General features: G+C 39.2%; 1 protein-coding gene across 1 annotated transcript; it reads right to left on the minus strand.

Annotated features, from left to right (window-relative positions):
* Window positions 1–803: 803 nt before the first annotated feature.
* LOC144707970 (L-gulonolactone oxidase 5-like) lies at window positions 804–3473 on the minus strand. The gene is made up of 4 exons (XM_078581261.1): window positions 2764–3473; window positions 2329–2584; window positions 1430–2012; window positions 804–1347 (listed from the first exon to the last, which is right to left on the minus strand). Exons 1-4 carry the CDS (start codon window positions 3430–3432, stop codon window positions 1284–1286), a joined length of 1572 nt encoding a protein of 523 aa, XP_078437387.1. The 5' UTR covers window positions 3433–3473; the 3' UTR covers window positions 804–1283.
* Between the last annotated feature and the right edge of the window lie 8663 nt (window positions 3474–12136).

Consider the following 12136-nt stretch of genomic DNA (forward strand, 5'->3'; position numbering starts at 1 on the left):
ATTGATTTTTTTATTTAAAATAGGATTTTAACGTTCCCTCCTTCCAAATGAATAAAATGAATTCCAGAGAAAAAAGGGTTTTAAAGCTATGTTGCAAAAGGAAACGTCTTCCAAGATATCAAACATCAGAATTCCTATTCAAGATTCTTATTTAAGTATGAGGACATCTTAGGATTTTATCGACTTGACATGGAGTGCAAAATTTTATAGCACTGGATGACCATACAAATATTATTATCAAGAGATATTTTTTATAATGAAATAAATTTGATCTAACCAATGGATGAACTTCTCGCAAATTTTTCTAGATTTTTAGAGTAAAAATATTTTATTCCCGCGTTCATATAAATATATTTCAAGAAACTTATCAACAATATCACCCAATGAGGCAAATTAACACGAGAAATACATTAAGGCGTGAGAAAGAATTCAAGATCATGTAGTTTTCCTAGCGACTGACATAAATGAAAGCTTATGCGTTCCATCTTATCAATTATCATATTTCCATGCCAGGACAAGAGTGCAAAGCCCTTTGTCTTACGCAACCACAATTATATAGATGCATATATATGATTCTTTTTTCAAACAAGAGGATGACCCATCAATTGGGATTGACCTGAAATTATTTGCATAACCTTCCATCAGAAAAAAAATATGGAATGACGAATAGGGATAAGCAGCGAACTTTTGATGGGGATATGCAAATGGCCATGTGCACAATGATTTAAGGCAAACCATCAAAGTCAAACACGTGGGCTGGAAAATGTCTAAGCAAAGAAATAGGAAGTGGGGCATGAGAGTCAGAACCGAAGAAGAAATCATCATAACAAAGAAATAAAATTCACATCCGGCATTCATGTCGGTCTGCGAGAGATAGAGACAGAGAGGATGAAGATGAGGTTCAGGAAAAGGAGCATACAGGAGTTGAGGAAAGGTGAAACATGTTACAAAGAGAAGAGCAATGCACTAATATGGGGTTCTATCAACAAGGAGTGCTTATTTATAGACGCTATAGGAACCAAGAAGTTGGGAAGGATCGTTCAGGGATTTCGACTGCGTGGCTAAATTGGTGGTATTCTCAGATTCGGTCAAGTCGGGATCTTCTTCGCGTCCTTTGTCTTCCGGCAAACTCTAGCATCTTTGTAAACCAACCCCCTTCGGCAGTAGTATCCCTTCTCCGGAGAGCAGTGTTCGTCGCGAGAGCAGACGCAGAGCCCTTCTAAGGCGCAACCCTTCTTGTCAACAGCCACGCTCTTTCCGCGTATCCCCAGCACAGCATCTGTTCAGTCCGAAGTGAAGAGCCTGTCCGGATCGTACTTGGCCATCACCGCCATGAACTTATCAATCCTTCTCACAGAAAACAAAACGAATCTTAGAAAAGATTTCACAGATGGAAGACGAACGTTTTTAATGGCGAATTCTTTCTCACCTGTCTCCTAACTTCTGCGCGGTGCCGATAAAACCTACGGGCCGGTTCTTGCCGAAGTGCGGAAGCGCGCCGTACTTGAAGAAAGCCATCTGCTCAATCTCCTCAAGCACGTCCTGGTCCAAGCGTGGTTTCATGGGGTCCCTTGAACGGAAATATACCATATCAAAGTTGACACAGTCCTTCTCTAGATAAGCCGTGGAGTTGCGCACAAATCTCATCACTATGCCTTGGTTCAGATCTATCACGCACAGAGACCCTGGCCTGAGTTGGCGGAGTTTCTGAACGTCGTTGATGAACGAGGGCAGCTTTGATAATGGAATTCCAAATGCCGAATCGTAGTAAAAGATCCCTTGGATGCGAGAGTCAAATCCACAAGCGGTGAATAAACCGTCCTCTGGGCCAAAAAGGCAGGACCCAGAAGACTGCATATCGCTTTGGTTGCCCACCACCGGAAAACCCGTAAAATCTACCAGCAGGCTCTGGTCATTCTTCAGGCCGAAACCAGTTAAAATATTCGACTTGATCTGGCCTCTAGCGATGAGACACCTCCCTTCGGCGTTCTCCGTTTCCTCAAACAATTCCTCTGCCGGTTTGAGACGACTTCCAGCGTTAGTGATTTTCGAAAGAACGAAAATATCTAGCAAGACATTGAAAATGGACGCATCGAAGGACAATCTATACAGCAAAATAATTCTTCCTCGCGGATTTACGAAATTAGATGACAATCGAGTTTTAACTCGGCAATCTTGTGAAGCCAGAATTTAAGTTATCGGCACGATTATTACTGCGTTAAGTTAATAATCTCTGTTAAATATTCTACGACTGATAATTCTCCACACCAGTTTATAGCAATCTGTCCTGCGAACAGACCCAATTTATACGCGAAAGGATAGGCGAACCTGCTTTCCTTACGGCGCGTACTATGGCGGAAAGCGACGGCTGGAAGAGCACGAAGTCGTTCTTCCCCTTGCCTGGAGCACTCACGGGCACGCGCAAATCGTCTCTGTACAGCATTCTCCCGAGACCAGGATACCAGGTCAAGTCCCCAAACTCGGTTTTCGCCGCGAAGGAAGCCACATCCAGCTCAAATCCTTCTTCTTCCTCGATACGGTAGGAGATGGATCTGTTGAACATCGGCTCCAGTTGCAGCGTAACCTGAAAACCAAAGTGATCAACAGAAGAAACAGTCGACTAAGCAATGACTTAATGTCAAATTAATTCAGTGGTCTTCTCCTTGAACTGTACGCAACTTGGCTCACAAATATAAAATGGGGAGTCATTCAGAATTCAAGATTTTCCAGTGACGAGGATCAAAGATCATGAATCTAAATTACCTGGGACACAACGCCGAGGACGCCGAGGGAGACTTTAGCCGCGAGAAGATCCGGGTCGTTCTCTGCGAGATCGACGACTCTGGCAGAGCCGGCTTGGGGTACTACGAGCCGCATCCCTACGACGTACTCGTGAACAGCGGAGCCCTTGCCGACGAGGGAGCTGCCGTGGGAGCCCGTAGCAAGAAGACCCCCCAGACTGACTCCCTGCCAATACGGGCTATGCGGAAGAGCTAAACCCTCTACAGCGGCAGCGGATATAAGCTTCGAGAGAGTAATTCCCGCTTCAAAGGTCATGCGCTTGGACTTAGCGTCGACGCGCACGACCCTGTTGAGGTTCTGCGTGCTTATAACCAGCCCTGAACCGGAGGGACCGCCAGGGCAAGAGAGCTTGGGAATGCTGTGGCCATACTCTGTGACTACTTTCATGTGTTGTTTCTTCGCTGCAGCGGCGGAGACGACGGCGATTAGCTCGGTTTCGCTTGATGGGTAGGCGACCGCTGCAACGTTGCAGACGCTGCGGTCGGGAAAGGCGCCGTAGCCGTTCGTTACGGAGCAATCTTTGTTCCCAGACTTGCATTTGACGATGGGCTCCGGCGGAGAAGCTACAACAATGGCCGCCGTGAGTGCAGAGACGAACAGCATAAGGCGTAAAGCCCATCTTCTTGCCATTTCGGAAATGATCTGCGGTGCGTGGAGACGCCTCTCAACACACCACAGTTGGGTTTGCTTGTATAGGATGAGCGCGTTGAATGAGATGGGAAACTAGTGGGAATAGTGAATTGATTATTGCGTCATGGTGAACGAAGTTTAGATCCAGCATACGACAGCTGGAGTTGGGATTTTTTAGTCACGTGACGGAATTAAATAATCTTACGCCGAGATTATTGGAAGCATATGAATATGATCAATCACAGTTGTAGCACAATTTTAGATATTAATATGATCGACACAGTTGGGATTTTTTCGTCGCGTGACGGGATTAAATAATCTTACCCCGATATTATTGATCGCAGTTGGGACACCATTTTTGACTTAAACCAATTCTCTACTTTGGATTTTTGCTGTGTTTAATCCCGGGGAAAACTTTTTCAACAGGCATGCGTTGAAATGGCGGTTTGTCTGCGCACCGCGCAGGCTTTATGCAATTTCTTGTGAGAAAGAAGTTGACGGGAGAGTGCTGCATACATCCGTTTGTGTCGCCATTTGACGACTTTTTCGGCAAAACCAGTTTTTTATTTGGTTCATTCTCTATTTTGTTAACGGCCTTTCCGCATTTCTTCTACCAGGCCTCGATCATAGAACCCCTTTAAATCCGCATTAATACCCTTAAGAAACTTAGTTTAATCGCCTTGGGCAGAGATGGTACATTTGTGCGGTGCGATTTTCGCACTGCAGGTCGCACAGAAAATTCACTCATTCCCACCGCTCTGTGCGGTGTGAATGAGCGACTTTTCTACGGCGGTGTGAATGGATGGTACTTTTGATTCCTCTCCCCTCTTTCTCTCTCTCTCTCGATCTCCGTCGCTTTCTTTTGCTTACCCTCCCCTCTTTCTCTTTCTCTCGCTCTCCTTTGAAGAAGATGCTTCTCTCTCTCTGTCGCTCTCATTTGCTTTCCCCCCGTATCTATCTATCTCAATGTTCTATTGAATCTTAATCAGATTAATTCTCTCCTCTCTCATAACTCTATGTATCAATCTCTTCGATCTCTATCCATCTATCGATCTCTCTTGGTCATTCAGATATCTCCTCTCCTCTCTCTTATGTATCACTCTCTGTCTATCCGTGTATCTACGTGTCCCCTCTCTTCTTTCTTAGTCCATCTATCTCTGTAATCTAACATCCATCTATTGATCTCTCTATCGTCCGATATGTTCTTTTGGATCTTAATCAGATTAATCTCTCCTTTCTCATATCGTTATGTATCTATCTCTTCGATCTCTATCCATCTATCGATCTCTCTTGGTTATTCAGATATCTCCTCTCCTCTCTCTTACTTATGTATCACTCTCTCTCTCTATCCGTGTATCTATGTGGCCTCTCTCTTCTTTATTAGTCTATCTATCTCTGAAATCTAACATCCATCTATTGATCTCTCTATCGTTCTATATGTTCATTTGGATCTAAATCTGTTTAATTCTCTCCTCTCTCATATCTCTATGTATCTGTCTCTTCGATCTCTATCCATCTATCGATCTCTCTTGTTTATTCAGATATCTCCTCTCCTCTCTCTTACTTATGTATCACTCTCTGTCTATCCGCGCATCTACGTGTCCCCTCTCTCCTTTCTTAGTCTATCTATCTCTGTAATCTAACATCCATCTATTCATCTCTCTATCGTTCGATAAGTTCTTTTGGATCTTGATCAGATTAATCTCTCCTCTCTCATATCGTTATGTATCTATCTCTTCGATCTCTATCCATCTATCGATCTTTCATGGTTATTCAGATATCTCCTCTCCTCTCTCTTACTTATGTATCACTCTCTCTCTCTCTCTATCCGTGAATCTATGTGCCCCCTCTCTTCTTTATTAGTCTGTCTATTTCTGAAATCTAACATCCATCTATTGATCTCTCGATCGTTCTATATGTTCATTTCGATCTTAATCAGATTAATTCTCTCGTCTCTCATAACTCTATGTATCAATCTCTTCGATCTCTATCCATCTATCGATCTCTCTTGGTTATTCAGATATCTTCTCTCCACTCTCTTATGTATCACTCTCTGTCTATCCGTGTATCTACGTGTCCCTCTCTTCTTTCTTAATTTATCTATCTCTGTAATCTAAAATCCATCTATTCATCTCTCTATTGTTCGATAAGTTCTTTTGGATCTTGATCAGATTAATCTCTCCTCTCTCATATCGTTATGTATCTATCTCTTCGATCTCTATCCATCTATCGATCTCTCTTCGTTCTTCAGATATCTCCTCTCCTCTCTCTAACTTATGTATCACTCTCTCTCTCTATCCATGTATCTATGTGCCCCCTCTCTTCTTAATTAGTCTATCTATTTCTGAAATCTAACATCAATCTATTGATCTCTTTATCGTTCTATATGTTCATTTGGATCTTAATCAGTTTAATTCTCTCCTCTCTCATATCTCTATGTATCTGTCTCTTCGATCTCAATCCATCAATCGATGTCTGTTGTTTATTCAGATATCTTCTCTCCACTCTCTTACTTATGTATCACTCTCTGTCTATCCGTGTATCTATGTGTCCCCTCTCTTCTTTCTCTCTTTATTCCCCGGATTTAGTATATATATATGTCTACCTATGTATATGCATCTCTCTGTCTATACATGTATCTATGTGTCCCCTCTCTTCTTTCTCGGTCTATATGTTTCTATGGTTTAACCATCCTTTTATTGGTCCTAATATCCAGAAATATTGATAATTTTTATAATTTTGATGTTGACAGAGCAATTCAAGTTTATGGGCATGTTTATGTTTGTCTTAGGACATGGATGCGAATGTTCAAAGTTCATGGGCATGTCTACGTTCACTTTAATGTTCATCTTGTCATTGTTCATCACATTGTACGAACCCTATCCTCGAGAAACTAGTTTTACACTTGGAAAATATTGTAATATGCCATCAGATGTCAGTATCAGAACAGGTTCATTATTCAAAGTCAAATCGTAAATGCATGTATCAATCTGCATTTTTCTCAATATGATTTTGCTCCAAATTTTCCGATAATGACTCTCTTTATCCAGTTTTATGAATGGTTATGGCTCAAAGGACCCGTTGGAGATCATCATTTCAATATTATATGAATTAAATGTCAATAACCATAACAAGTGAATCAAATGTTTCCTGGACATACTTAAAATTTAATGTTTTCTTCTTGTGCGCAGGCATCAACAGGAATATTAAAAGTGAGTGATACATATCATCAGTTCAATGATTATCAATTGCGCATTCCAAAAGTGGTTGCGCTTGATTGTGCGGCGCATCCTCTTGTGAGTTCTTTGATTTAACTAAATTTAATTATTTTCTATTGTTTCTCTTCTTATGAATGTTTATGGCTACATGTCCACCTTTTGGAATCAGCATTTGATTGTTTCAGTTTGAAAATAAATATATGTTTATACTGCATGTCATGGTTCGCCCGTCCCGATATCCGTCCGATATCCGGTATCGGACAACCTATATCCGATATCCGGAAAAAAATGGGACGGTTCCGGATATCGGATATCGGATATCAAGCGATATCCGTCTATCAGGGGTTCGACGGATATCGGTACCGGATATCGGGGGGGTGAGGACGAATACGGTATCGAATACCGGATATCGATTTTCCAATATCTGGATGTCGGAGATGGATACCAGATGCCGGATACCGGTTTTCGATATCCGGATATCGGAAAATAGATATCCGATATCAACCGTTAAAATAATCAAACTTTCGACATTATACTTGTTACTTTAAATCGCATTATTTGATTTTGATATATATTCAATGCCCGTTATTATATAGTGTGCAATTGTTTTTTCTTCCATATGGGATAACAGGATTCAAAGTTAACGTAAACTCTGAATCCAGTTATCCCACATGGGAGATTTTAGAAACTTTTATTGGTATATATTAAATAAGGTCGATATATATTTAATATTAAAATAATAGCTATGTCTATTATCTCTATTTTTAAGAGCATTATATATTTATATTAATTTATTTAATAATCAGTACGCCTTTCAATAAATAGAAACAAAAATTTCTTTATCTTTCCATATCGGATAAAGGGATTCCGAGTTTAACACAAAACCAGAATCCCTCTATCCCATATGGAATAAATAAAAAATATTCGCCTGTATATAATAACTAAGTTGTATGATCAAGTAATAATATCTTGTGGTGCCCCCTTCCCACGTTATTTCTGCGAAATGTGAGAGCCCAGCCGACCAAAATTTTAGGAGAGATAAACGTGGTTTTAATGTGCTTCTCATATTTTTAGAGAGAGAGGCATGAAAAGCTAGAGCGAGAGGGAGAGAGGGAGGGGGAGAGGGAGAGAAGAGAGAGAGATATAGAGCGAGAACGAGGGAGAGAGAGAACGAGTGCGAAAGAGAGAGTGCGAGAACGAGAGAGAATGAGTGCGAACGAGAGCAAGAGAGATAGAGCGAGAACGAGTGAAAGAGAGTGAGAGAGATAAATAATTTGATGCGAATATCAAAAACCGATATCCGCATCTGATATCTAGTACCGTCATCTGTCCCCCTGAGATGGAGACGGATGCCGATATCGGGACACATACCAGTATCAGATATCGGCAATGTAGCAACCAATATCCGATACCAATATCCGGGATCCGAATATCAAAAAAAAAGGATACCGGAAAATTCATTTCCGGTATCCAGTTCAGCATTCGTCCCAATACCGGCATCTGATACCGGCATCGGGACGGGCGAACCTGATAAGCCTAAAAATGTATGTAAAATATGTCGTTGTTTGGGCTTTTAGACTTATGCAATAAAATTTATAATTTCCCTTAATCACTAAATATGAATATAGAGCAAATAAGGGGTCGAACCACAGGGAGACAACAAATGAGAATTTTTATCCAATTTTAATAAATTAATTCAAGAATGAATTAATTTTGCAATTAATAAATCTTAATTATCCTCAATAATATTCTTTAATTAATCAAAATTAAGTAAAACTTAATTTTAATTTTTTAATATTTCTGTCAGAAAATTCAAGATAGGAATTTTATAATTTTAAGCTCAGATTAATTCAGATTATTAATTTCCCAATTATTATAAATTTTAAAACAATTTTATGAATTAAAATTGGGAATTAAATAATCAAGAAAGAGATCTTTAAATTGGAGTTCAAGATAGATGAATTTTCGATTCAAATTTTATTTTTAGGTTTTTTTATATATTAAATTAAATTCCTAAACAATAAAATCTAAATCTAGCGAGAGAAACTAAACAAATTAACCTAGAGAGAGAAAGTGAAGAAATTGGAAAAAAAATTGAAATCCGGCCCTGAATCAAAAATATAATGAAGCAGAAATGTTTTAAATTGATGTATAATTAAGGATCAAAAACCAGATCTTGAATCGGAATCAAAACGAAGTGCTAATCTCATTCAAAACAAACTTCTGGGGCATGTACATTTCGCCCATGCCTTGGCGTTTTAGAATCGTTCAAGAAGATGATTGAAATACAAATCAGAGACTTAAAAATTTGATTTCAGAAGCAAGATCTGTCGACTTCAAGAATCCCTACTGTGTCCTTCTTGGCCAATTGCTTGGGGGAGATCATCCAAAAGTGAATTTTGCCCTTTTCCAGACCTCCATTTAAAGATCCAACCGTTTGGATTGTATAGGAGGAAAAGATGAACCTATCCTCAAAATTTCAGCCCAATCGGACTTGTAAATCTCAAGATAACAAGGTTTTAGTGAGGGTAATGTTGAGCCATTGGATCTCTTGAATTTGCTTAAAAATCGGATTTATTTGGTTGGCTGGGTTGATTTCCTCGTTTTCCCCGTCCTCGGATCGCGTGCAGGCTTCGTTGTCCGCGTCGGCCGCTCGTCATTTGAACTTCTTTTAAAAAAAACAGACAAAAAAGAACTTTTGTTCTCGGTATTTAAATGCCACGTTCTTCTCTCTTTTATATTATTTAAATCATAGCCTTTAATGTTGACTATTCCTCTCTCTCTCCTCTCTCATATAATAATAAATCATAGGTGATATTCTCTTCTCTCTCTTCTCTCTTTATATTATTTAAATCATAGCCTCTAATGTTGACTATTCCTCTCTCTCTCCTCTCTCTATTTATTATATAATAATAAATCATAGCCGCTATTCTCTTCTCTTCTTATTCCGCAGCCGTTATTTTTTACCATTCTTCTCTCTCTCCTCCTTCTATAATAATAATAAAAACATATCCTCCTTTCTTCTCTCTCTCTCCTCCGCTCATTCTCTCTCTCTTTTCTCTCTCTCATTTCTTATTTAATAAATATATCCCTTCATTCGCCCGAATTTCGGGCGAATGACGTGGATATTCATAAATAAATATTTAAATAGATTTTAAATGCGAAATAAATAATATATATGTTATTTACATAAGTAAAAAATCATTTCTTGGCTAAATAATGGTCAGAAAAATATATAAAAATAGTGGAAAATTCTAAAAAATCATGAGATCACTTACTGACCTTAAACCAAGCAATTAAAGCTCTGTAAGAAATAATTCTTCACTGAAATGATGTTAGATTCCATGTAAAAAATGATAAAAAATCTGAAATAATAATAAAATGAGAGATTAACTGATTTATCTTTATTTTAACATGATAACATGCAAATAAAATCATTAAAACACATAAATAGAGTGTAAAATTCATTAATTAATCATATTAATTTGCAAGTTATCAGAACCCTACTGCATGAGTGTCTTAAGGGAAAATTGCTCATTGATTTCATTAGTTATGAGCTCGTGATTTGTGAATTTATTTTTTTTCTTAACATCCACATTATGATTCTAAAAATTGTATGATGGAAGCTGGTGTGTCTTCGCATGTACCTAGTGCTGTAGAAGATGAACCAGATCACAATAGCCCAAAAACAAAATAGAGAAAGACTCACCATAACACATGTGATGTGCTAAGGCATTACATGTGTTTAAGTGAAAAAAAAATCAAATTCAACTTATGTGGTCTCATTTGTGGACCTTAACAAGTATCAGCGCAGTACTCCATTATTGAGGCATCTGGAAAAGTTCCATCGCAAAATGTTTTAAACTTTGAGACAAAAGGCAAGTCGAGTGACAAAAGAAAGGATAGTGACAGACTTTTTTAACACTGCAGATAATAATAAACAGTATTATACAGGGCGTAAAATGGAGAAGATCAAAGAAGAGCCGGTGTGATGTGCGTCATTTGTCTTTCTGATTCGCCAATGGTTATTGTTGGAAGAACTACTTCATACGACTTCTCGGTTACATTGCGCAGGAAGAATATCAGTTCTATTTGTTAGGGTTATCAAGGTGAAAACATTTTCTATTTACCAAGATATGAAGAAGAGCATTCGTAGAAAATTGGCCTACATTGAAGGAGTTTCATTAAAACTTGATGCATGGACATCGAAAACAATATTACATTCTTAGGCATGGCTGTGTATTGAAAAGACTTAAGAGTGAGAGTTCTGCGAGCTGGTTCTGGGCGTACACCAATTGAAAGGGTCCTGCACTGGTGAAAACGTGAGTGTACGCATCCTTGGACTCCTAGAGGAGTATGAATTGAAGAGAAAGGTGGCGGTTACTTCATTCAATAGGGAATTGCTGATTTTTTCTCCAATATATTATATTGATGATCCAGTTTTACGTAGATGTGTGTAGTGACCACAGAAAACGCATCGAATAACAAAAGATGATGAGTATTTCGGACAAACATCTGAAGTTAATAAACCTAAAATTCAATGCAATTAGATTAGTGTTTTGTGTTGCGCACGTGATAAACCTTGTGGTCAAGTCTGAGATGAGCTCCCTACATGTGATAGAGGTGCCATCAAAGTCATTAATTATATACAATGATGATAGGGTTGGTATGAATGATACAGAACAAGGCAACACAGATACTGCATTCAGTACATCTACACTAGGTGATGTCATACTCTGTCTCCAAGAGATAGTCACAGGAATATGGGAGCATAGAAAGGTTCCCGTGGACTGCCCAATAAGATGGAATTCTACGTACACCATGCTAGTAGCTGTTGTCAAGAAAAGGGATGTTAAATATATTAATGTGTTGAGTGTTTTAGAAAAACAAGTGTTTGTGCTGAGGAGTGCGCAATGATTAAAGAGTTTGTGGGTATACTACAACCCCTTCAGTTGGCTACTGCAGTTGCATGCTGATCAAAGGCATCCACACCAAATGAGACCAGTGTCATCAGAGAAGAGAGAATACTCTTGAATAGTGTTATGAATGGTATTATATAGGGAAGGATGTTACGAGTCAGTAGTGTTATATGCATATACATTGTTCGCTCGTTGATCTCTCCATAAAGCTATAGTTACTTGACCGCGACAACCGGGAAGAAATAATCGCGTATGAGCAAAGCATATCGCATACTCGCGAGGTCACCGCCCATGGAAGCATAATTAGTTCGTATTCTTATGGATGTTTTCATTTGGAGTGGACGTGATGGTGCACACCATCAAGGATCGCCGACGACATCATCCGTGCCGCCCACCCTCGAAGTCGAAGTCCGGGTGACAGATGCTCCATTATCACTTTGTTTTCATCATTTTTTTTCTCGTGTTTTGTCGTTTCCTGACCTCATCTCTTTGTTTTCGTCGCTTTGTTTTCGTTGTATTCGCGATGCATCACGTATGTCCGCCTTCGTCATCGTGGGAAGGGGCCCC

Source organism: Wolffia australiana, chromosome 9 (assembly GCF_029677425.1).
Source record: "Wolffia australiana isolate 7733 chromosome 9, ASM2967742v1".
Taxonomy (NCBI): domain Eukaryota; kingdom Viridiplantae; phylum Streptophyta; class Magnoliopsida; order Alismatales; family Araceae; genus Wolffia; species Wolffia australiana.